The sequence below is a fragment of the Malaclemys terrapin genome, chromosome 3 (genome assembly GCF_027887155.1).
Source record: "Malaclemys terrapin pileata isolate rMalTer1 chromosome 3, rMalTer1.hap1, whole genome shotgun sequence".
Taxonomy (NCBI): Eukaryota; Metazoa; Chordata; order Testudines; family Emydidae; genus Malaclemys; species Malaclemys terrapin.
In genome coordinates, this window is record NC_071507.1 from 25,876,800 (window position 1) to 25,904,178 (window position 27,379).

At 41.2% G+C, this 27,379-nt stretch overlaps 1 protein-coding gene across 4 annotated transcripts in view; it reads left to right on the forward strand.

Moving 5' to 3' along the window:
- Nucleotides 1-9,080: 9,080 nt before the first annotated feature.
- Nucleotides 9,081-27,379, forward strand: part of MTIF2 (mitochondrial translational initiation factor 2) — a 46,507-nt gene continuing 28,208 nt past the window's right edge. Inside the window, exons 1-7 of one of the 4 annotated variants that reach the window (XM_054022457.1) lie at nucleotides 9,090-9,169; nucleotides 15,216-15,331; nucleotides 16,968-17,199; nucleotides 19,915-20,035; nucleotides 22,825-22,996; nucleotides 23,449-23,609; nucleotides 26,255-26,431. In XM_054022457.1, coding sequence (XP_053878432.1) covers nucleotides 15,294-15,331; nucleotides 16,968-17,199; nucleotides 19,915-20,035; nucleotides 22,825-22,996; nucleotides 23,449-23,609; nucleotides 26,255-26,431 — 901 coding nt within the window. In that variant the 5' untranslated portion in view covers nucleotides 9,090-9,169; nucleotides 15,216-15,293. Of the gene's footprint in view, nucleotides 9,170-9,640; nucleotides 9,745-15,215; nucleotides 15,332-16,967; nucleotides 17,200-19,914; nucleotides 20,036-22,824; nucleotides 22,997-23,448; nucleotides 23,610-26,254; nucleotides 26,432-27,379 lie in introns of those variants that run through there. The other 3 variants (XM_054022458.1, XM_054022459.1, XM_054022460.1) reach the window with 3 other exon arrangements.

Sequence of the window (27,379 nt, forward strand, 5' to 3'; positions counted from 1 at the left end):
TCCAAGAGAGGCTCATTTATTGGGAGGGTTCTTCTCCCCAGAGCTGATGATTGGAGAATATCTAGCAGTTTGTGTGTATTCTCCTGCAGGAATTCTGCCTGGATGCTCAAGGTAGTGGCCATACATCTTAGGAAGTCCTGATACTCTTTAAAGTCCTCAGGCATGGAGAAGAAGATTCCAGCACAGTAGAGTCATCCAGAGAGGACCAAGAGGTGGTTTGGTTGGCTGTGCCAACAATAGTCCTGTTCTTGCACCACAGGATCTGCTCAGAATAACCCTAGCGGTCGAGAGGGACCAGACGCAGCAGTCACTACCAGATGGGGTGGTTTGGGAGCAGGAGCCACCATCAGGACTTTCCTCCTGGAGCAGGTCAAAGAGTGTGACCCCAGGGACTGAAGAGTGTCTCAAGGAGGCCACTGGGCACCGGGGTAAAGACACTGGTGGCCAGCATGCCCTGTCCAAGAGTCCCCATCCCGACTGCAGGACAGACGGTGATCTCGATGGTGATCCCAGAAAGATCTCAAGGGCCTATTGGGTGACAATGAAGGGGAGATTACTCTGAACTGGATATTCAGGAGTCCCTGGGGTTCTCTGGTGATAACAGGGGAACCAGCCCCAATGGGGCAAAGAGTCAGAGTTGTCTGAAGCCCAACATGCGGGCACTGTTGGTCCCAAAGAGGAATGGGGGATCAGCACAGGCAATAGCAAATGCGATACACTCTTATCCAGTACCAGGAGAGGCACTATTATCAAGGCTAAGGGTACCAAAAGCTATTAAGGGATCTGCTACACCATGCCATCACAAATTAATTTTTCTAGTAAGATTTTGAGACAAAGTATTGAAAGATTTATTCAAATCCATTGTCCATCTTTTTAAACAAAACTCTCCAGGGAATAGAATGCCGCTTAAAAAACAGTGGCACAATATGTGCCCAAATATATTACATCTACTGCCCTCCTGCCATCCACAATTTTTTTAATTCTATCAAATGTAGGAATTGCCAACAGGAATTCAAAAAGGTACACCCTTCCTGCTCCCTAACAGATGGGGGGAGGGATAGCTCAGTGGTTTGCGCATTGGCCTGCTAAACCCAGGGTTGGGAGTTCAATCCTCAAGGGAACCACTTAGGGATCTGAGGCAAAAATCAGTACTTCATCCTGCTAGTGAAGGCAGGGGGCTGGACTTGATGACCTTTCAAGGTCCCTTCCAGTTCTAGGAGATAAGATATCTCCACTAAAAAAAAAAAAAAAAAAAAAGTCACCTCCCTCCCTGCTGCACTGACCCAGCATCATAGGTAGCTGCATAGTTACTACTGACACTCACTTCGGGGTGCTCCATGCTGACCACTGGATGTTCAAGGCTCGCAGATGCTTCTCCAGCGCCGCCCACAAGACGACAGTGGCTGTTACTGCTGGACTGCCATGGCTGACAGCTCAGTCTCAGACTTGTCAGCTGACTAGCTGATGCTGGGAGGTGCCCTCTGCAGAGGGCAGCTCCTCTTACCGCGACACACGAGCTGGGGGTTCTGCAGCAGCCGGCATCACACAAATCACAACTGCAAAGACAGGCAGGTTTACAGGAGAGAAGGTCTGAATCTCTCCCCTACCCCGAGATCTATTGGGAGCAGGGATGTTTGGTTTGGTTTATAAGTGAATGGAAAAGGACTGGTAGCTGATTTACATGATGATTTCCCAAGGCTGAAGTACACTCATATAGTTAGTGGTAGTTCCCAATGTGGAACAGAATTCCCTAAAAATCTAACTGAAAAATAATTTTTTCATCAATTAATTACAAAATATTTTGATTTTAAAAAACAGTGTGGTCTTGCAGCACCCACCCCACCCACAAATTGCTTTGCATTCCTTTGCCTGGCTTTTACCCAAATTAAAAGAAGAAGGAATACTGACATCCTTTTTTTAATATAATCAAGGATCTCTATGTTTTTGACACACTGAGCCTAAATACCATGCTGCAGCTCCTTCATTTCTGGGAATTTAGCCTTTGTCTCCCTTCGGGTGTGATGCAGGGTTATTACCACTAGGCCACTTGAGAGAACTGATTTTACATGTTAAAAAGTCTCAATTTTTATATCTTTTATGATAAGTAACTTGTGCAGGGCTTTTCTTATAAGCAGGCTAGAACCAAATCTGTGTGACATATTTCCCTTTGTGTCTTACCATTTCAGAATGATTTGTCAGTCTGGATTAAGTATTTACAAGCTATTTTGGAATTCTGTGATATGTTCTTTATCAGTATGTAGGCTGTATTTGCTTATATAAAAGGCTTGTGAACAATTTACAAGCAGGAAGCTAGCTGCAAATGGAATAAATTTGCATTAATTCTAATAAAAATTGACGCTTCAGACATTAAGTCAATAGTAACACTGGGTTCATTCTGATTTGGGAGTAGCTGTTTTGCAAAAAAAAAATTGATTTGAATAAATGTGTCAACATACTGTATGAAATATGTGGCATTTTAACTGTAAGATAAGAGTTGTTGCCATTAATGGACAAAACATTTTATTCCACATAATAAATCCTCCTTTAAGAAGAATTAAAAAGAGACACAACACTAATCCCACTAACCATTAAACATGTCTGTATATGCATTCATATAGGTGTGCACTTAATTAGGTTGTAGTTATATAATCTGAGACATTACTTCAGAATTTTGCTCTGTAACTAAACTTTAAACAAATACTTAATGAAACTCAGTTTTGGTATTTATTTTTTTCACAAAAATCAATTTGAGATTATATACGTTAATACAATTCAAACACTAGATTGACAATTGTGATTATTATGTCTTACGGTAGCACTCAGAGGCCGTAATGAGGATTGGATCTCAATTATGCTGGTTTCTGTACAAACATATAGTAAAAGACAAGTTCAAGCAGTTTATAATCTACATAGAGCCAAAGTATAACAGGTGGGTGCAGCACACATAGAAAAGACTAGCGAAAAGGCAGAAGATGGGGATAACTGTAATAACAGCACCAATGGAAACTTTTTTCACTTAACTATTTAGGTCAAGTTTTTAAAATTTAAGTGCCTAATATTAGGCTCCTAAAACCATATATAGATGCCTCAATAAGTGGCCTGCTATTTAAAAGTGTTGAGTACTGAGAAGTTCCAGCAAAGAAGCCCCTTTGTGAACCTCTGGATATATGGGTTGCATCATGATGTCCCTTTAACAATAAATTGGAAAGGCTTTAAAATGGCTTGTAGGATATTATGCTAACTGATGCTCCAAACATCTTTAAACTAATAGAATAAAAGAGGCAAATCCCAGAAGTGGTTAACAGCAGCATGAACTGGCTCTTCTTATTTAAACACAGAGACAAGCATGAAAAGAAAAACAGTTTTATCTGTTCAAGATGTGCTCAGTAATGCAAACAGTTTTGTTAGTAAAACTGGATGCACAGATGTAATTAGCAGATTTGACCAGAAGAATGTAAGAGATCTGGGTTGGTTTAAATATTTAGGCCACATCACAGAAGCCAGGACATCATTTACAAGATACACATGAGGATGGGCGGGTCACTAGGCACTGCTGTAGGTGGGAAAGCTAATAAGGATGGGATCATGCCACCAACTCAGAGAGAGCAAGATTGGGGGCAGGAGGGAGATACCATGGCCCATGCCAGCACTATGAGCAGCTGGCCCTTACCTGTGCCCCACACCTCCATTACTCATCCACCTCCCTCCTATCCTAATTTAGGTGGTAAAGAACCAAGGAGCTCTCCTTGGGATCTTCCTCTGTAAGACAGACTTTTCCCCCTCTCTACTAGAAGGCGGAGCCTCCTTTGAAAATGAAATAATTTGTTTAAGAAAAAATATATATAGTGTTATTAAGAAAAAGATTTTGCCTCAGTTTCCTGATTAAAACACTTTGGCAAAAATAGGGTAATGCAGTACCTTAGCATGTATTAATTTTTTTTAAAGACAGACTACTTTTCTTGAGCAGACACCACATTTGAAAGAACTATGCAGATTCATAATATATAAATAGCTGTTACCAAAAGCATAAAGACTGCTGCGTTCCTTCTATCGCAGCACACAGCTAGTAATTATGGACTAATTTCTAGCTAAAGCGGGGACGTTGTGCAACATCCTGCAAAATGGACTCACAAATGCAGCAAAGGTATTGTCATTGTGCACTGTATTCTGCCTAAAATCAGTTCAATGCACAGCCCTTCGTGCGTTCTTTTTCTCAAATAGCAGGGAGCTTAATGCTTAAACACCATTGTTTGGTCAGAGAGGACATGTATGTAAAAGCATAAAAATGAGACTACACACATTTTCCCTATGGCCACACCCTTTTACAATTCTTTGCTGTGACAGTTGTGGGAAAACTCTGGAGCAATCTCTCTGAGTCTTCATGGAGGATACAGAAATAGACCAGCCAACTTTTGTTGTATGCAGCTTCCCCTAGGTTTCCGGTCATGAATGTGTGAGCAATGCCAGATTGAATTAGACAAAACTCAGTGAAAGCTTAATTTTAAAAGTATTATTTTACATATATTCTTGATTAAATATGAATTTGTATACAATTAACAAAACCAGATTTTTAAAAAGAAACCTAATTATATGACCAATTACCACAACTGTGTATATACTGTAAATGGATAGTTAGACATTTATATGTCCAACATTTATATGTGCAGCTACTGTAATTTCACATGCTAATGTAGGCACACAATTGTACACACAGTTCTGTTCATGCAAGTGGGCTTCGACACACTAAAAATGTGGTCACTAGCTAATGAAGAATTAAGAGAAATTCAAAGCAAAGAATAATTAGAACAAGTAAAATAGCATGCAATTAGACTGTGTACCTGCCTAATAAACAATAAGAAGAAATATATAAATGTATTACTAAAGATGCAACCAATAATAATTAAAACTTTTGATGAAAGAACAAAACAAAGAATTAACTAGCATGTAATTCAAGGGAAAGTATTTATAAATGTCAATCCATTATACAGACTTACAACATCTGAAATAATTCATCAGCTTTTCTCACTTTGTTCTAGAATAGGGAAACTATAATAAAGCCTTAATTTGAAACACTATGTATCTGTGGTTACAAGACATGGACAAAATATGATCCAATGCTAATTAAAAGAACATTATGACAGTACATGGAACAGTTTCCAGAAATCATCAAAAGGAAGTTTAGTCAAAAAGCAGATTTGTAGGAAACTTTAGTGACTGTTTGATATTTTAATTTTAAAAGTCCTTCCAAAAGAACATTATTCTGGTCAATCCAAAATTCACTGAATTAATTATATCACAGACACCATCTCCACACCCTGTGCATCTAACATGGCAGTCAAGTGATCTGATTTGGTATCCTGCAGTTGTAACACACATTGTAATTGCACATGTCCCTTTCTATTATAGGAACACAACTTGAGTGTCACTTGCATGTATCTTGTAATACTTTGCATTTATAGAGTGCCTTTTTATAAGGTTTTGTCCACAATTGCTTAAGTGTCACAACAATTATGTAAGATAGATAAGTATTATTATTTCCCCATTTTACAGATGGAGAAACTAGGGATGTAAAAGTTTAACTGGTTAACCGATAAGCATCAGTCTTATTAGTTTTGGTTAATGATTAAACTCTGCTGCCGGCCCCATCCAGGGTCCCAGCTGCCAGCCCCGCGCCAAGGGTCCCGGCTACCAGTCCTGCACCCTGGCTCCTGGCTGCTGGCCCGGGGTCCTGGCTGCTGGCCTGCACCCAGGGATCCACTGCTGGCCCAGGTGCAGGGCAGGCAGCAGAGTCCTGGGTGCGAGGCTAGCAGCCAGGACCCCGGGTGCTGGGCCAGCAGCAGGGATCCCGGTGCTGGCGGCAGCTGGGATGTTGGGCATCGGCGGAAGTGGGAATCCCGTCGTGGGTGGCAGCCGGGATGCTGAGAACAGGTGGCAATGGAGTCCCGTGTAACACGTGAGGGTGCTGCAGCACCCCCCGCACCCCTAGTTCACTGCCTTAACGGTTAACTGTTTAACCAATAGAATTTTAATAGGTTACATGGTTACTATTTTTAAACCCTATTTACATCCCTAGGAGAAACTGGGGCACAAAGAAGTTAAATACTTGATGCACAGCAGTTCCAGTATTACAAACTATTTTCAACTGGACTAAGAGGGGCAGGCTCTCAGATGGCATAAATTGTCATAGCTCTATTGACTTCAATTCAGTGCTTAATTTGTAATAAAAGAGATGTGGGGCTCAAGCAATTATTTTACATTCATAACTGATGCAGCAAGCCTAGAGGTGCCAGGGTAAGCCCTGGCATAAATTAAACACTACTTCAATTAAACCATTGACTTCAATGGCGCTATGACAATTTAAGCCATCTGAGGATCTACCTGAGTGTAGAGAATTATGATCTGACTTATTTTAAATTCCCTTTGAGAGTCTTCATAGACACATGTGCCAAAAAGGACATTATGCATTATAAATGTTCAAAAGGCACCTAGGAAATTCATCAGCAGATGGTGACTGCTAACATGTGAATGTGTTTCTAGTTATTACATAATGCAATGAAGGGTGGCTGTACCATGTAATCAAAACAGGCAGTTGCTTAGAGCACAAAGGTATTAGGGACAGCAAAATTTGCAGTACAGCTATTTTACTTTCCACATCACACCTACAATTTGAATCACCCTCCCAAGAAATTGCAAATTGCAATAACCTGCTGCAGGTCACTGTGAGTTATTCTCCCAAGAACACCCCAAGGCTAAAGGATGCATTACATGATGTCATTTGGGATTATCTGTGGGTTTTTAGTCAGTATTAATGGAAAGAAAGATTAAGGATTTTTCAAAGGCTATTAAAAGGTGGTAGCTTCCTCCTATAATTTCTTCTAATCTATTATACTGATGTCATGTGTGTGCCAAATTTAGAAAGCATTTGATTTAAAAAAATCTGTCTAACCATTTTAAGGCTTTGGTTTATGGCTTAAGTATTTTGGCTTAAAAATATACTAAAACCAAAAATAGAATAAACTATTTCCTGGTATGCAAGAGAGACCAACATTTTTTAAGTACTTAAATTACAGACATGAAGTTAAGGCTGCTGAGAAATTAAGCAACTTGTACTTTTGACAAATATCCTGATACTTAGGCATTTTAAGCAAAAAAGGAAGGTGGCTGTGTTGAAATTTCCTACCCCTCTTCAAATGGAAGAGACTGCACTTATGTGGCAGATAACTGAGGAGCGTATTGAAATGATCTTCCCCTTTGAGACAACTGATCCATCAGTATTGGCTCAATTTTGGCAGTATGGACATATTATTAGAATGGAAGACCAACAAATTCCAAAGTGTATTTACCAAGAAATGCTGCTACGTGGATAGTGATCAACAGGGCCGCCGAGAGCAGTTTCGGACCCCAGTGAAAAAAAATTTTGGGGCCCCCCCAGCAAGGGCGGACTGGCTAAACAGGGCTGACGAGAGGGAGGGGAAGCAGGGCCCTGGTCCCCTTCCAGACCGCCGGGCCCCGGTAATTTGTACCGGCTTCCCCCCTCCACCCCCCGGTCGGCCCTAGTGATCACATGGACACCAAAAGATTCTGTGGCAGGCGGGATCTTCATTGGGAGCAAGATTTGGTACTTTGTGTATTCCCCAGGGATCAGAATGGCTATACATCCATAGGCGTGCTCACGGGGTGTGCCAGGTGTGCCCACGCACACCCTAATGCCCGCGGGCCGGCCCCCACCCCTCAGGGCTTTGGATCTGGCCTGCGGGATTTGCCCCCCATGGTACCGCAGGCCCTGTGCCACTCTCAGAAGCGGCCGGCACGGCACCATGTCCCTGGGGCCCTTGGGGGGGGGGGGGAGAAGAGTGCTCCGTGCATTACTCCAGGCACTGCCCCCCGCAGCTCCTATTGGCCGGGAAGGGGGAACAGTGGCCAATGGGAGCTTCAGGGGAGGTACTTGAAGGTGCAGCAATGGCAGCGCGTGGAGCCCTGTGGCCCCCTGTTCCCCAAGGGCCGCACAGGAATGTGGTAAGCGGCATGGCATGGGGCCAGGGCAGGCAGGGAGCGTGCTGCTGCAGGTAAGCAGCGCCGGGCCGGAGCCCAAACCCCTCCTGCACCCCACCCCCCAACTCCCTGCCCTGAGCCCCCTGTCTGCACCTCACACCCTTCCTGCACCCGAGCCCCCTACACCCCCATGCACTCCAACTCCCTGCCCTGAGCCCCCTGTTGAACCTTGCACTCCTCCTGTACCCCCAACCCCCTGCCCTAAGCCTCCTGCCTGCACCCAGTATCCCTCCTGTACCCCAACCCCCTTCCTTGAGCCCCCTGCTACACCCTAACTCCCTGCCCCTGCTGCCCGCTGCACCCCCATGCACTTCAACTCCCTGCCCTGAGCCCCCTCATACACTCCACACCCCTCCTAGAATCCTAGAATATCAGGGTTGGAAGAGACCTCAGGAGGTCATCTAGTCCAACCCCCTGCTCAAAGCAGGACCAATTCCCAATTAAATCATCCCAGCCAGGACTTTGTCAAGCCGGGCCTTAAAAACCTCCAAGGAAGGAGACTCCACCACCTCCCTAGGTAACGCATTCCAGTGCTTCATCACCCTCCTAGTGAAATAGTGTTTCCTAATATCCAACCTGGACCTCCCCCACTGTAACTTGAGACCATTGCTCCTTGTTCTGTCCTCTGCCCCAATCCCTTGCCCTGAGCCCTTTCCTGCACATTGCACTCCCTCTCACACCCCCACCTTTATGATGTTCACCTTTAAAAAAATAAATAAAATTCCCTGGGTGCACATCCTAATGAAATGTGCTGCACATGCCTATGTATACATCACTGCTGATACTTTCAGAGCTGCCAGCCCTAAGTGTTAAAATTCATGAGTCAGATCCCTGACATGAGATTTCCTTAAAAATACTGAGATTTAAAAATAAGCATAGGGTTCTTTGTATTTGACTTCCGGTTTTATCGCTTCTCTTAGGGTACATCTATACTTACCTCCGGGTCCGACGGTAAGCAATCGATCTTCTGGGTTCGATTTATCGCGTCTTGTCTAGATGTGATAAATCGATCCCGGGTTGATCCCAGAAGTGCTCACTATCGACACCAGTACTCCTGCTCCACGAGAGGAGTACGCGGAGTCAACGGGGGAGCCTGCCTGCCGCGTCTGGACCCACGGTAAGTTCGAACTAAGGTACTTCAACTTCAGCTACGTTATTCACGTAGCTGAAGTTGCATATCTTAGTTTGAAGTGGGGGGGTTAATGTGGACCAGGCCTTAGGGTCTCTCTGTGAGCAGGAGTCCAGATATTTACTGATTGTAAAAGCCCAGAAGAGAGTCTCACCAGTCGTTGGGCTCCAGGACCTAAGAACAATACCAAGCCCCAGGAGACACTCAATAAAACAACTAGCGCTAGCACCAGAGCGGTTGGCTCAGGCCCTGCGCGGTGCCCGGCCTGCCGCGGTATTTCCACTGACAACTCAGCCGCGGGCAGTTCAGCTACGCTAGTCCCCTTTGTGCCGCCGCGTTACACATATCAGCCCCGCCTCCCTCCAGCCCCCACTTCCAGTTCTCCGAGCGCGAACCCGACGGCCTACAGCCTCGGCCCCGCTCTGTACGAGCCCCAGAACACCGCCAGCTCCGCTCTGCTTTCAACGCCCTCTTCCCGATTGCGCCCTCTGCCCCGCCTCTCAATGGGTCACGTGTCCTGGCGCGCTCCGCTGCGCTTCCGGCTCGCTTCCGGCTCGTGGCAGGTAAAGGGGCGCTGACAGGCCGGGCTTACCTGGGGTGCGCGGTGTTTGGGGGGCGCGGAGCGGCCGCAGGGCTGGGCCCCTCTGGGCGTGCGGTCCCCTGGGGCTGACCAGTCCGCCTCTCGCACCCGTCCCTCCCAGACAGCCCCGGTGTCGCTCGTTCTCAGTGACTGCGGCACTAGGGTGTTGAGAAAGGCCTCGGTGTGCGCGCCCCGCCTGATTTCCCCCCTCCCCCCAGCTCCCCGGCCGCTGTTCCCCCACCCTACCCCCAATCTCCTGTGCCTGCTTCCTGGCACCTCTACGAGTGTCTGGGCAAAGCGGGGTCGGTGGCACTAAGGTGCCCCCTGCGGTGCCTGGGGTAGGCCAAGGCTGAGGGCCCTGTGGCGGATTGCTCCCTGTTCAACCGAAAGAGCCTGATTCTGAGCAGCGCTGCAGGCTGAGCGGAGCCAATGTTGCTCGAGGAGACCCCACTTCTCAGTCGTCTCCCCAGCCGTCTCGAGCTCTGGCTGAAAGCCGTCAGCTTGAATGCCAGATGGGAACTAAGCGGCAGCCAACGTGGCTGGCGGAGCACAGGTCTGAGGTGCTGAGGGCAAGAAGCACCACCTCACAAGTGGGCTTCCACATTCAGTACTAGTCTTCGTTTCCCTCCCTGTGTCTGCAATCACTGATAGGCTCGGGGGGAGTGTGCCTTGTGGTGGCCTAGTTTTAGGGTGACACGGATGTGATAAGAATAACAAGACTGGCATTCAGAAAATCAGTTTGTGGTCTGATGATAGGCTCAAGATGAAAAAAGTACTCTTGGCTACAGCTGTTATCTGGGCATCTAGAAGCAGCCTGTCATATAATAAACTCCCAGATTGAGGACCTGTGTTACAAAAGACAACTGCACTCAGTCATCAATGGTGCCGGTGTAACGTTCACATGCTTTCATCCAGACTGCCTAGATACTACAGTGCTATGGGCCATATAAGTACTTATGGTCTGTGTTAGGCAGGATATCAGATTAGATTACTATAATGGTCCCTGCCAGCTTTAAAATCTAGGAACCTAGCTATAGATACCACTGTTTCTGTCATTGAGTTTTAGTGAAGTTAGCCCCTCTTCCAAACCATAGTGTCATGGATGTGAGCAGCTGCTGTAGAAATGGGTATTGTCATCATAACAAAGACACTACGCCCATGTCCCCTCTTACTAACATAGTAGGTGGGATGATGATGTAGAACCCCATGTAAGGGCACCTTTGGGGTTGAAAGATAAAGGTGAGCCATTCTAAAAGCTACAAGTTTGTCAACAGTTGCACATGATAAAGAATTGCAAAGGCAGACTATATAAAATTAGAATGGATGTTTAACCCTCATCTATCGGCCGGGGGAGATGATTGACCAATGCAGCCAGTGCAGTTTCTGTCCAAAACTCAGACACAAAACTTAATTGCCAAGGGTAAAGAAAATCACAGGTTTCTTCACATCTATATATCATTAGTTTTCAATAGATGTGCCATATATCAACGGGGCTGAGGCACATGCTTTACGAGGAGAGGCTGAGGGAACTGGGCTTATTTAGTCCGCAGAAGAGAAGAGTGAGGGGGGGATTTGATAGCAGCCTTCAGCTACCTGAAGGGGGGGGTTCCAAAGAGGATGAAGCTTGGTTGTTCTCAATGGTGGCAGATGACAAAACAAGGAGCAATGGTCTCAAGTTGCAAGTGGGGGCAGTCTAGGTTGGATATTAGGAAACACTATTTCACTAGGAGGGTGGTGAAGTACTGGAATGGATTACATAGGGAGGTAGTGGAATCTCCATCCTTAGAAGTTTTTAAGGTCAGGCTTGAATGATTTAGTTGGTGTTGGTCCTGCTTTGAGCATGGGGGCGGACTAGATGACCTCCTGAGGTCTCTTCCACACTAATCTATGATTTTATGATTTGTTCAATAGGAAAAATATTTTGCTGAACAATCACACAGATTAGAATTAAGATTTTTGTTATATTTTGGCAGGGTGGATTTGATTTAAATCAGTAGTCAGGAAGGCTTGATTTAATCATGGATTTCTACATAAAAGTGCATTCTTGTTGGTTGTAATGACCTTAATACATATTCTTCACAACTCAGAGATAGAGATAGGTTTCATTTTTAGAAGGTTCACACTATATATTTTCTAAGTGATTTATTTTGAAAACTTTTCAGATTAGTTTTACAGCTATATCAGAAAATGAATGATTGTTTGGTTATTTCATTTACCAAAAGGTAATTGAAGCAGATATTTATAAAGTCATTGGGAGGTGAACTATCTCCAATTTAACAGGTTAATCATTAATATTTGGAGGATTTTCTTGCCATGCTGCATTAGGAGGAGAACATCACCAGACAGACATTTAAATTGTTTTATTTAACTAAAACAGCAACATTATGTATTCTGGATTTTTTTTCTTCAACAGCAAACATAATATTTTAACAAAACAAGCATATTGTTTTTTGAATTTAGTTAGACATTCAAGTTTTCTAGAACATAAGAGTGGCCGTACTGGGTTAGACCAAAGGTCCATGCAGCCCAGTATCCTGTCTACCAACAGTGGCCAATGCCAGGTGCCCCAGAGGGAGTGAACCTAACAGGTAATGATCAAGTGAACTCTCTCCTGCCATCCATCATCACTCTCTGACAAACAGAGGCTAGGGACACCATTTCTTACCCATCCTGGCTAATAGCCATTAATGGACTTAACCTCCATGACTTTATCCAGTTCTCTTTTAAACCCCTGTTATAGTCCTAACCTTCACAACCTCCTCAGGCAAGGAATTCCACAGGTTGACTGTGCACTGTATGAAGAAGAACTTCCTTTTATTTGTTTCAAACCTGCTGCCCATTAATTTCATTTAGTGGTCCCTGATTCTTATATTATGGGAACAAGTAAATAACTTTTCCTTATTCACTTTCTCCACATCATTCATGATTTTATATACCTCTATCATATCCCCCCTTAGTCTCCTCTTTTCGAAGCTGAAAAGTCCTAGCCTCTTTAATCTCTCCTCGTATGGGACCCGTTTCAAACCCCTAATCATTTTAGTTGCCCTTCTCTGAACCTTTTCTAATGCCAGTATATCTTTTTTAAGATGAGGAGACCACATCTGTACGCAGTATTCTAAAATCAGGTTTGTTTTTGTTAAAATTGTTTTTAACTAAAATAATTAAATTAAATATTTTTTAAAAAAAACAAAAATTAAATTGACTATGTCAGCCAGGTCAACACGAGAAACTTAAAATATTGGGTCCTGTGACACTTTAAAGACTAACAGATGTATTGGAGCATAAGTTTTCATGGGTGAATACCCTCTTCATCAGACGCATGTAATGGAAATTTCCAGAGGCAGGTATCAATATGCAGGCAAGAATCAGTCTGGAGATAACGAGGTTAGTTCAATCAGGGAGGATGAGGCCCTCTTCTAGCAATTGAGGTGTGAACACCAAGGGAGGAGTTTGGCCGATGTAAAACTGGACAGTCCCTACATAAAAGGATAAATGGACACAAGTCAGATATTAGGAATTGCAATATACAAAAACCTGTAGGAGAACACTTCAACCTCCCTGGCCACACAATAGCAGATGTAAAAGTAGCCATCTTACAGCAAAAAAACTTCAGGACCAGACTTTAAAGAGAAACTGCTGAGCTTCAGTTCATTTGCAAATTTGACACCATCAGATCAGGATTAAACAAAGACTGTGAATGGCTATCCAACTACAAAAGCAGTTTCTCCTCCCTTGGTGTTCACAACTCAACTGCTAGAAGAGGGCCTCATCCTCCCTGATTGAACTAACCTCGTTATCTCCAGACTGATTCTTGCCTGCATATTTATACCTGCCTCTGGAAATTTCCATTACATGCATCTGATGAAGTGGGTATTCACCCATGAAAGCTTATGCTCCAATACATCTGTTAGTCTTTAAGGTGCCACAGGACTCTTTGTTGCTTTTTACAGATCCAGACTAACATGGCTACCCCTCTGATACTTAAAATATTGGCTTCTGCAGCTAACTCATTTGTCCTCACTTTCATGTTCCTGTTTGTTCATAATCTGGAAAAGAAAAACAAGCTTTCCTGCTTTTTCAGGTCCCAAACATTTCTCAGTTTGGAATGAATTAGTCCAAAGGAAGAAAATATTCTATCTACACTGGCAGAAGAAGCTACTGCTGTTAAAAGTGAGATTATCACTTCAACAGTCTCTGAATCCAAGTGCTTAAGTGACTTCCACCAGTTCATTGGTGTGACTTTCTTTAAAACATCAGCAAACATATATTTCTTGAACGGTTCACCCTTAGCTTTGAGATTTATTATAGTTGGCATTATGGAGGGATGATTGCTGGATGTCCATGTCATAGCCAACTCCCCTTCTTCAGCAGTTAAGGTCTGACCCTGGTACCGAGTATTGAGAATATTTGCAAGAAAATGAGCTGGAGATAATGCTTGTCCCATTTGTTTTTTTTTAATACTTGTAATTTAACTCTGTCATTGCATGTTTCTCTTTTTAAGATCTCACTCAAATCCTTCCAAATTTCAACAGCATCAGCAATAAAACGGCTATTTCCCTGCATTTTGTTCAAGGCTACAGAAATAGGCTTCAGGGTACACAGCATGCGTTCAACACTTCTCTTAAGCCCAATGTTGAGAACTTTGGCTGTGACAGTGCCATCTATTTTTTCACAATTTTGTTCACAAACTGTCATCAGATTAGGCCCGTTCTTGATATAGTGCTCAAAACAGTCCACTACTGAGTTCCATCACACGTCTTGTGGGAGAGTTAGCTTGGTTCCTCCCACTTTTTTCAGAGCAGCTATTGCAAAGTGGTTATTATGGAAGTATTTTGCAATTTCTGGAACACTGAAGTCTTTGGCTAGAAGGTGCATCAAATGAGCACTGTAACCATATGTTATTAGCTTGGGACTCTCTTCTAAATAATTTCTTCTCATCTTGGATACATTTGCAGCGTTGTCTGTGACCAAGCTGCGTACTAGACATTTGAATTTTTTCTTCAGTTTTCACAGTTTGTTATAGATTTTACTGCTACTTCTTGTAAGTATTCTGCTGTGTGTGCATTTCCTGATGTATCCATTGTTTCTGTAAGGAAGACATTCCCTTCTGTTGTCATATAAGCACATATAACAGAATCACTGTGGACTCAACCTGAGTTTTGATGAGTGAACAATTTTACCTCTAGATTTTTTGCACACTGCTCAATTTCTCTTTCATGCACTTTATCCAGCAATTTGCCTGCGACATCTGCTCTGTTAGGTGGACTGTATCCTGGTTTTAATGACTGAACCATGTTAATGAAGTGTGGGTTCTCAATCATACGGCAAGGAGAGTTTGTTGCTTAAACAAACCAGGCAATTTTTTTCATCAATTACCTCTTTTTGTAATCTGCTGGTTCTTATCACAAACTTATCTATGGTTGTTTCTGGATGATGATTTTTTTTTTGCTACAGGTGATGTACTGTGGCTATGTGACATACATGATGTGACTGAAACACTATCATTGGCAGATAACTCTAAAACTATAGAAAATGATGGTGATCTTGAAGTGGATGGTCTTCAGAATCGTGTATGTTGAGGATGGATTCTCCTAAACAAAATAAGTCAATGCAGTTATTTAATTATTATTACCATACTGCTCATTTAGTATTACTCATTGCATTCACTGACACTCAGTATATTTTAAAGTGAAATTGTAAAAGGACGATCTGCTTATTTCAGCTATTTATTTTTTATCACAACTGCATCTAAAATGATAGTTACTCTCTGGTACTAACAACTATATTTTTTTGCTCAAACCTGAGAATTCAAGAATAGTCCAGAAGGAAGACAGGCAGTCCTTAAGAACGAAGTATGAAATAAAAAAGTTTACCAAACTGAAGATCCTGCATGTTCAGACGTGTTCCTTTCATCATCTTCAACGCAGCTTCCTCCTGAGAAGGAACACTTCTCATGATGTGGTTTCATTCAGGCAACCAGGGCTTGCATTTCTTTATTGCACTGTTTGCATTTTGCACGCATGCCTGTCTTACCCACAGGCAGAGGAACTTCATTAAAATATTCCCAAACTGGGTCTCTTTTATGGCCTGCTGCCATTATAGGTTTTCCCTTCTAGTGAGAGAATGGTATGGTAGATCTCAAATCAATGAAGGCTACACTCAGAAAGACCTAGAATCATAGAATATTAGAGTTGAAAGAGACCTCAGGAGGTCATATAGTCCAATCCCCTGCTCAAAGTTCTTCTGGAATATGCTGCTCAAACAGTTTAACTTTTGTTTCTACTGTTTGTCCCTCCCTTCTCACATTTATCTCCAGACTTCTTCTCCTTGTCCAGATATATTCCACCCCCAACCATCTTCTATTCATTGAACTTTTTGAAACTTTGCATTTTTAGAGAGAGGTAAGGGATTGACTCTGTGTAAACAAATTTGCAGAGGGACGATAGGGTTGAGATCTGTTATTTCTCACCTCTCTATATTATTTATTTATTTTAAAACATTTTTTCTGTTAACAAGCATGTTATCTTCGGAGAGACAAATCCACAGTTTGAGAACTGCAAAACTAAGCATCTCTGATCTAGACTGAGCACTGAGTCCCATTGGGTAGATAGAAAGATTAACCTAAATAATCTATACAGAAGCCCCTGGAACTCCATAAAATTGGGTCCCTAATCCATGAACTATTGGAACTAATTTACAAAACTTTTCTTAAACATTACATGAATATATTGTCTCATACTATAGAATTAGAATTTATCATCCCTATTCCATGATGAGATATTTTTGAGCTATAATGTATCTTAATTAAAACTATCTTCAGATACATTTTTTCCTCAAATGTATTTTATCCAAAAAATCCAATTTTAAATAAAAAAAAAATCCATTTTTTTTGTTTGTTTGTTAAATCATTGATTTTTACCCACCCTGTTATTTGGGGACTTGCTGTAGATTTTTTTTTTTTTTATCTTCAGTCTATATAACTAACTGACATTTTTCAAACTAGTAAATTCATTGTATAGTTCTCTAGAAGTGTAATTGGATGATTATTGATTCAATTTGGAATGACCTAAGACAAGTTTTATGAATTGTCAAAAAGCAGGTTTATTTTCATTTAAATCGGATTTTTTTTATTTAAGTCGGATTTTTTAAATCAATTTGATTTAAATCAAATCCACCCTGATTTCATTGTATCTTTTCTATTCACAGTGAAGAAATGAATCGAGGGATGATGCTGAAATTGGAAAACCTGGTCCACTTACATTGTGCTTGCAGACAGCTGCATAGTCTTTCTTACAGGAAAATTCACAGAACACAGTGGAAGCCTCTGTGGTCATCCACATACCCCATGCGGCCAGTTCAGCTGCACCCACAGCTCTGGCAAACAGACACATTCACCAGTGTTGCACTCTCACAATATAGGCTTTTAGCTACAAAGGAGGTAATGAACAAGTTCCAACAACTACTTTATCCCATCTGAAAGTACAAAGTGCAAAAAAATCAATTTTTGAGCATTTTCATTATATAAATAGAAACTCTGTTAGTAATGAATTTACTGTGTATAAGATTGTTACCCCACTGTATAGAGAATTTACTTTAGATTTACAAGACATATTAATAGGTTTCAGAGCAGCATCCGTGTTAGTCTGTATCCGCAAAAAGAACAGGAGTACTTGTGGCACCTTAGAGACTAACAAATTTATTAGAGCATAAGCTTTCGTGGACTACAGCCCACTTCTTCGGATGCATATAGAGTGGAATAAATATTGAGGAGATATATATACATACACATAGAGAGAGCATATTTGTAGATGTATTGGCACTCTCTCCCAAACATTCATTTGAAGTTTTTTAAATCCAAATGTTGCAGCACCAAAAATCTGAAAGAAAAACTGACTATAAACAAGTGGAAATGATTTTCATTGCTCAAAATGAGAGATATGCAAAAAACAGTAAAAATGCCGCTAAGTGATTTTTAAAATATTCACTATTTTAACAAGAAGAAGAACAGGAGTACTTGTGGCACCTTAGAGACTAACAAATTTATTAGAGCATAAGCTTTCGTGGACTACAGCCCACTTCTTCGGATGCATATAGAATGGAACATATATTGAGGAGATATATATATACACACATACAGAGAGCATAAACAGGTGGGAGTTGTCTTACCAACTCTGAGAGGCCAATTAATTAAGAGGAAAAAAACCTTTGAAGTGATAATCAAGATAGCCCAGTACAGACAGTTTGATAAGAAGTGTGAGCATACTTACAAGGGGAGATAGATTCAATGTTTGTAATGGCTCAGCCATTCCCAGTCCTTATTCAAACCGGAGTTGATTGTGTCTAGTTTGCATATCAATTCCAGCTCAGCAGTCTCTCGTTGGAGTCTGTTTTTGAAGTTTTTCTGTTGTAATATAGCCACCCGCAGGTCTGTCACTGAATGACCAGACAGGTTAAAGTGTTCTCCCACTGGTTTTTGAGTATTTTGATTCCTGATGTCAGATTTGTGTCCATTGATTCTTTTGCGTAGAGACTGTCCGGTTTGGCCAATGTACGTGGCAGAGGGGCATTGCTGGCACATGATGGCATATATCACATTGGTACATGTGCAGGTGAACGAGCCCCTGATGGTATGGCTGATGTGATTAGGTCCTATGATGATGTCACTTGAATAGATATGTGGACAGAGTTGGCATCGGGGTTTGTTACAAGGATAGGTTCCTGGGTTAGTGGTTTTGTTCAGTGATGTGTGGTCACATAAATACCACCCTATACCGGAAACCTACTGACCGCTACGCTTACCTACATGCCTCCAGCTTCCATCCAGGACACACCACACGATACATTGTCTACAGCCAAGCTCTAAGATATAACCGCATTTGCTCCAATCCCTCGGATAGAGACAAGCACCTACAAGATCTCTATCAAGCATTCTTAAAACTACAATACCCACCTGCTGAAGTGAAAAAACAGATTGACAGAGCCAGACGAATACCCAGAAGTCACCTCCTACAAGACAGGCCCAACAAAGAAAATAACAGAACACCACTAGCTGTCACCTTCAGCCCCCAACTAAAACCTCTCCAGCGCATCATCAGAGATCTACAACCTATCCTGAAAGATGATCCTTTACTCTCACAGATCTTGGGAGACAGACCTGTCCTCGCTTACAGACAACCCCCCAACCTAAAGCAAATACTCACCGCAACCACACATCACTGAACAAAACCACTAACCCAGGAACCTATCCTTGTAACAAACCCTGATGCCAACTCTGTCCACATATCTATTTAAGTGACATCATCATAGGACCTAATCACATCAGCCATACCATCGGGGGCTCGTTCATCTGCACATCTACCAATGTGATATATGCCATCATGTGCCAGCAATGCCCCTCTGCCACGTACATTGGCCAAACCGGACAGTCTCTACGCAAAAGAATCAATGGACACAAATCTGACATCAGGAATCAAAATACTCAAAAACCAGTGGGAGAACACTTTAACCTGTCTGGTCATTCAGTGACAGACCTGCGGGTGGCTATATTACAACAGAAAAACTTCAAAAACAGACTCCAACGAGAGACTGCTGAGCTGGAATTGATATGCAAACTAGACACAATCAACTCCGGTTTGAATAAGGACTGGGAATGGCTGAGCCATTACAAACATTGAATTTATCTCCCCTTGTAAGTATGCTCACACTTCTTATCAAACTGTCTGTACTGGGCTATCTTGATTATCACTTCAAAGGTTTTTTTCCTCTTAATTAATTGGCATCTCAAAGTTGGTAAGACAACTCCCACCTGTTTATGCTCTCTGTATGTGTGTATATATATCTCCTCAATATATGTTCCATTCTATATGCATCCGAAGAAGTGGGCTGTAGTCCACGAAAGCTTATGCTCTAATAAATTTGTTAGTCTCTAAGGTGCCACAAGTACTCCTGTTCTTCTTTTTGCGGATACAGACTAACACGGCTGCTACTCTGAAAACTATTTTAACAGTTTTCAGTAATTTGTTTGTAATGTAGGCAAAGATATTTGTTTACAACTTACAATTTTTGTTTTCATTGGCCCTCTAAATATTGTTTATTAGACATTCCTTAATTTATGCCACCCATATATCCTTACGCACGTCTTACTCCTTTGTAGGGGAAAAGACCAGGGAAACAGAAATTACCGCCAATAAAACCTAAAATAGAAAGGCAGGAGGTAAAGATACAGCAGAGGATGACAGTTCAAGATCTTGCAAGAGCTATGGATAAAGACATAGGTGAGCCAATTTATTCTTTTGAAAAAAGATCCAGCAGTGTTATATTTAAGACAATAATGGAGTTTTGAAGAATGCTATAGGAAATGTCATGCTGGAATTATCTATATTATAATTTGATTACCACATATTTTCTCATCAGGATCCACAATAAATCCCCTGTCCACTGCCAGACAAACTTCTTATATCAGAGTTCTAACAAAATGAAAAGAAAATGTTAGTAGTCATATAATCCTGATTATGAACATTTATGAACACCACCGTTAGATAAGAAATATTTTTGCCTTATTTGAGTGACCTTTTCTTTGTATGTATGTCTCTGTGAGCCTACATCTTCTGTTTCTGATTTTTTTCCCTCTATGTTCTTCACTTTTCCAGCCAACAGGTAGAGAATTAGAATAGCACCATCTTCCTATGGTGAAATGCTTTACATACTGTATTAGATAAATTGTGAATGAAATTGACTAGGATTATGCAACTGTTTTTATCAAATGTTTCGGTGCAGAAGAATAGCACCACTGTAACGCTACATCTTTAGCACAGCTTTCCAGCAGACATCAGTCAGGAAAGGCTTGGTGCGCTGAGGTCCTCAAGCTGAAAACTGATGGTAAAAGACCAAACAAATCATGGTGGTGTTGCCATATTAGTGCACATTTTGAGCAGCGTATTTAATACTTGACTTTCCACTAGCAAACAAGCAATTATAATTCCACTCTTTTAACATATTTTGTCAGCTAGAACAACGTGGGCCTTGAGGCTAATTTCCAATGCAGACAATTTCAACAATTGCTGTAGCTGTGCAAAACCCAAATGTAGGCAGAGAAAGCTGGGATTTACACCAGTAGAGCTTACATCTGTTTGAAACAGGAGTAACCTCTATCCATGCAAATTGTAATTTCCCTTATTTACATTAGAGGTTTGCAGTGGTGCAGCTGCAGTGATGGCTGAAATTGGGCTATTTCCCAGTGCAGACAAAGCTTTACTTACTAATATACACTAATAAAGTTTTAGGGGCATAGTGCTATATTTTTACATTTTCAGCAAATATATTATACCATTGATGCCTGAAATCAATTGTTTATCAGAATCATACTAATTTTCAGTTTTTTATACCTAATTCTGTACTCACGTACATGCCCATCTTAACAGCCTTTCTCAGCACTGTGCTGAGAATAAAGAAAATCTGCCATGGCTCTTTGGGCAGGTCTACACTTGTGGGGGGAGATGTCGATCTAAGATGCGCAACTTCAGTTACGAGAATAGCGTAGCTGAAGTCGACGTATCTTAGATCGATTTACCTCACGTCCTCACAGTGCGGGATCGACGGCCGCGGCTCCCTGGTCGACTCCGCTTCCGCCTCTCGCTCTGGTGGAGTTCCGGAGTCGACGGGGAGCGCGTTCGGGGATTGATTTATCGCGTCTAGATGAGATGCGATAAATCGATCCCCGATAGATCGATTACTACCCACCGATCCGGCAGGTAGTGAAGACGTACCCTTTGTGTATGTCTGAGATGTCTGCTGACTCATTAAATTTTCCAGTAGTGCTCATGTCACTCATTAGCAACTCTTAATTGTTGCATTGTTTCCTGCATTTCCAGTACTACAAAAGAGGGGGAATGAATAGATTTGCCTGAGATTTTGTCATCTTCTGTGGCACTTCTCAACCATCTAATTCAGATGAGTTAAGTTCCTTTGATCTGGTAAACGTTTGGACTGAAATAAGTAAATAAAACAATTGGACCAACCTAGACATTTAAAAAAAAGTCCCACAGGTGATAGGAGAAAGTGTTCTTTTATTTGTTGGTGCTCTAGCACACTCAGTATGAATTTTAATGGGATAGGCTGAGATAATAGAGGAGATAAGTCTACAAAATAAACCCATTTGCTCACTTTCTCAGAAACCTGGGGGGGAAGGGAGTCTTGGTTGTGTGTGTGTTAGAGGGCAGAATTTGGCTGTTAACTTCGGCCGGTTCCTATTTGCAATTGTACGCCCTCCCTTTGCTTTCACTATTGCATAATATACCTCTGGCAACTGCTGCTATAAAACTAAATGGGAAAGTGATAAAGAAAAGTGTTTTCAGCAATCCCTAATGCAGTTTAACACCTAGAAATAAGAGGAACCAGTTCCATGTGACCAGCCTATTCTCATGGACCACGAGTAAATACTTTTTTTTGCATCACCAGATGTACTTGAAACTTCAGTTCTATTACTAGTCATTTACTCTGTGCATAGGATGAAAATATATCAAACTTGAAAGTTATGCATATTAATAAAATCATTACATCATTTAATTAGATGGTCTTGTTTCAGAACAGCTTATTGAAGATGATTGGTCCATATAAATATACAATATTATAGGAATGTTTTATATTAATCTGGGACAAGTAAAAATACTTTCAAGATGGAGTATTTTGGAAATATGTACATTAACTACTGTAAAAAGCAACAGAGTCCTGTGGCACCTTACACACTAACAGACGTATTGGAGCATAAGCTTTCGTGGGTGAATACCCACTTTGTCAGACGTGCTTTTTACAGATCCAGACTAATATGGCTACCCCTCTGATAATTAAGTACTGTGTATATAAATCATTTATTTGCACTACTAATTCACATCCAACATACCGAGAAAAGGAAGGAAAACTGCTACTTTTCCTTCACTGCCCTGCACTTCCTTGAGTGGAGCTAGAATATTTGATGAAAGCACATATTGTATTAATGGTACCTCTATCGCAGGTAGCTTCTGGAGGATCAAGTGTTGTTAAATGTTTTTACTATTTCTTTAATCAGATCATGTGTATGAAGCCCTACTATTCACAGGTGTTGACCTAGACTCACTAGAACCAGATTCAGTTTTGGAAGAAGTCTGGATTAAGGAAGTTGTTAAAAAATCAGGGATGAAATGCAAATGGGCAAAATTAAAAGAAGAAAAAGTCAGAGAAAATAATGATGCTATGAGAAGGTAAAATTGTGATTGTTCTTTTGATTGTTTCCTACTACTATTAAAATAGCACATTTGGGATACACAGCTGATAATATTCAAAAAATAAATTTTAACTTCTGGTTTGATTCCTTTGCCCATGTAATTGCTACATCAATGTTAAGACTTCTTCTGTTTTAGTTTTTGTGAAACTTTCTAAAAAAAATGTTGCTTCTTGCTTCATCTAATTGGGGTTGCTGTATTAATTGATACTGACATAAATAAGATTGTTTGCTATAAAGAGGGAAAAATACTTTAATTAGTGATTTTTTTTTATTACATTCTGTTCTTTGTGAAGACTAGGGGGAGAACTTGACTGTTATATTAAACACTGAGCTATAATACATGGCTACTAATTATACATAGAGATCGTTATTGCCCATAGTTTTGTCAAACACTCTGTGTAATATCTAATGTTTTGCTATTAATGGTAGGCCTCCTGCTGATCCAGCTTTATTAACCCCAAGGCCTCCAGTTGTTACTATATTGGGCCATGTTGATCATGGGAAAACAACTTTACTTGACAGTCTGCGAAAAACTCAAGTGGCAGCAATGGAAGCAGGAGGCATCACCCAGCATATTGGTGCCTTTCTTGGTATGATTTACCCATGTGTATATATATATATATATATATAAACAGTTATACACTATATATAGTAGTCAGCTTTGCTTACAGTTTACTTGAACAGAATACAATTATATGCAAGGTTTTTTGCTATATAGCAGAAAAAAGCATGAACATATTGCTTGGATGGAACTTAAAAGCATTATGCATACCATTTGCAATGTTGAAATAATACTGTCATAAACATACAGCTAAGGGTAGCATAAAATCCCTCTTTTACCTGTAAAGGGTTAAGAAGCTCAAATAACTTGGTTGGCACCTGACCAAAAGGACCAATAAGGGGAGAAGATACTTTCAAATCTGTGGGGGAAGGTTTTTGTTTGTTCTCTTTGTGTGTTCTCTCCGGGTCAGCGAGGAACCAGGGCAGGGAAAATACATCTCCTAAAGCCATACCTGAACTAAGCATCTAAGATTACAAATTGTAAGTAATAGGAAGGAAATATGTTAGATTATCTTTTGTTTTAGCTTGTGAATTTTCCCTAGGCTAAGAGGGAGGTTTATTCCTGTTTTTTTTTTTTGTAACTTTAAAGTTTTGCCTAGAGGGGAATCCTCTGTGTTTTGAATCTGATTACACTGTAAAATTAACTTCCATTCTGATTTTACAGAGGTGCTTCTTTTACTTTTTTCTTTATAATAGGTTCTGGTCTGTGCTCACCATGGTTACCTATTTGGTTGGCATATTATTCTCAAGTCTCCCCAGGAAAGGGGTTGAAGGGGGTTGTCATAACTATAAAGGGAAGGGTAACAGCTGTCCTGTGTACAGTACTATAAAATCCCTCCTGGCCAGAGACTCCAAAATCCTTTTCCCTGTAAAGGGTTAAGAAGCTTAGGTAACCTGGCTGGCATCTAACCTAAAGGACCAATAAGGGGATAAGATACTTTCAAATCTTGGGGGGGGGGGGGAGGCTTTTGTTTGTATTCTTTGTTTGTGAGTGCGTTTGCTCTCGGGACTGAGAGGGACCAGACATCAATCCAGGTTCTCCACATCTTTCTAAACAAGTCTCTCCTATTACAAACTTGTAAGTAAAAAGCCAGGCAAGGCGTGTTAGTTTTCCTTTGTTTTCTCAACTTGTAAATGTACCTTTTACTAGAGTGTTTATCTTTGTTTGCTGTACTTTGAACCTAAGACTAGAGGGGAGTCCTCTGAGCTCTTTAAGTTTGATTACCCTGTAAGGTTAATTTCCATACTGATTTTACAGAGATGATTTTTACCTTTTTCTTTAATTAAAAGCCTTCTTTTTAAGAACCTGATTGATTTTTCCTTGTTTTAAAATCCAAGGGGTTTGGATCTTGATTCACCAGGAGTTGGTGGGAGGAAGGAGGGGAATGGTTAATTTCTCCTTGTTTTAGATCCAAGGGGGTTGGATCTGTATTCACCAGGGAATTGGTGAAAGGTTTCTCAAGGCTTCCCAGGGAGGGAATCCATTGGAAATGGTGGCAGCGGGACTAGAGCTAAGCTGGTAGTTAAGCTTAGAAGTTTTCATGCAGGCCCCTACATTTGTACCCTAAAGTTCAAAGTGGGGATACAGCCTTAACAGGGATTGGGGGAATATTTTGGGGAAACAGGAACTCCAATTGATCCTTTTCCTGAATCTTTGTCTAACTCACTTAGTGTGGCAGCAGTACCATCCCAGGGCAAGGAATTTGTGTCTTGGGGAAGTTTTTAACCTAAGCTGGTGGAAAATAAGCTTAGGGGTTCTTTCATGCAGGTCCCCACATCTGTACCCCAGAGTTGAGAGTGGGGAGGGAACCCTGACAAATACTATAAGGACTTGATCACTTGGGGACATTAAAGATCCCATGGCACTTTTTGCAAGTGTAAGGATTAAAAAAAAAAACAACTGCATCCTGGCCCAATTCCAATTTTCATAATTGTGGTGTGCCTATCTGGCGTTCCTCTTGTAGTTACAATTGCATATGTTGTTCTTCCTTCCTGTTCTAGAGAGAGGTAGCATGGTCTAGTGGAGAGTACGTTGGATTTGGATTCAGCATCCTTTTGTTTTGTTCACAGCTCTGCCACTGACCTTGCTGTGGGCAAGTCATTTCATATTTGTGCTTCAGTTTCCCTGCCTGTAAAATAACCCTTCTTTTATAAAACTGTTAGAAATACATAGATTAAAAGTGTTACATATAGTTTTATATATATATTAAACTGTTGGATAGTGTTGCTTTTTAAAACTGAAGACTTGCTGTGCTTCACCTCAAGACTCGTTCTGCATTTCAGTTGTGGGTGAGGTGATATACGTACGTTAGGATGTTTCTGGATAAAAGGCACTATGACAGATTTTCAAAGGGGACTCAGGCAGTCAGGCACCCAACTCCCTTTTGATAGGCATCCAGTTCCGATTGCAGATCTGCCTTAAACCCCCTTGGAAGTCCCAGTCTTTATAAATGAAACTCGTCATTATCCTTTAACCACTAAGCTTGTCTCCAGTGGTATGCTTATTAGTAGCATTGCTTTTTTCACGTTTTTGATATCTGCTATGACAGAAACAGTGTGTTAACTTTCATAGATGATATACAAATTGTTCATGGAGGAAGGTGTATTAGTTCAAAGAAAACTATGGGAAAGATTATGCTTAAAATATATTGTGTTTTAAATTATGTTTTCACAGTACATTTGCCTTCTGGGGAAAAGATAACTTTTCTTGATACTCCAGGACATGCTGCCTTTTCAGCAATGAGGGCAAGGGGTACACAGGTCACTGATATTGTCATATTGGTTGTAGCAGCAGAAGATGGAGTAATGAAACAAACTATAGAATCCATTCAACATGCTAAAAATGCCAAAGGTACTGTATATTTGACCTTTTAACATTTCATTTTTTTAAATTTGTGGTGTGTTAATACCCAGCACTATATACCAAGACATGCTCTAGTAACAATTCAAAGAATAAACACTGGTACAAAACAAATAGCAGCCTGTCCTCTCCCACAAAAGATAATCCTCATACCAAATCCAAGTCCGTTCAGGTTGAGGATATTTTTCTCCTTAAAGAATCCTATGGAATAACTGAGTCCATTTTGTAGCAAAATAAATGTGTCTAATAGATTCTGAGGCCCGAAGGGACCATTGTGATCATATAGTCTGACCTGTATAGCACAGCCCATAAAACTTCCCCAAAATAATTTCATAGAAAACATCTTGTTGAAAAACATCCAATCTTGATTTTAAAATTGTCAGTGATGGAGAATCCACCAAGATGGACGCTTGGTAAATTGTTCCAGTGGTTGGTTACTCTCAACTTCTGGCCATTGGATAAAGTTATACCTTTCTCTGGTAGACCTGAAGAGACCATTATTAAATACTTGTTCGCTATCTAGATTCTTACATACTGTAATCAAGTCACCCGTAACTTTCTCCTTGTTAAGCTAAATAGACTCAAAGAGCTCAATCTATCACTATAAGGCATGTTTTCTAATCTTTTAATCATTCCCATGGCTCTTCTCTGAAAACTCTCCAATTTATCAACATCCTTCTCGAATTGTGGGCACCAGAACTGGACACAGTATTACAGTAGCAGTTGTACCAGTGCCAAATACTGAGTTAAAATAAACCTCTCTACTCCTACTTGTGATTGCCCTGTTTATGCATCCCAGGATCACATTAGTTTTCTTGGCCACAGCATCTCATTGGGAGCTCTTGTTCAACTGATTATCAACCACAACCCCCAAATCGTTTTCAAAATCACTGCTTCCCAAAATAGAGCCCCCGATCCTGTAAGTATGGCCTAAGATAT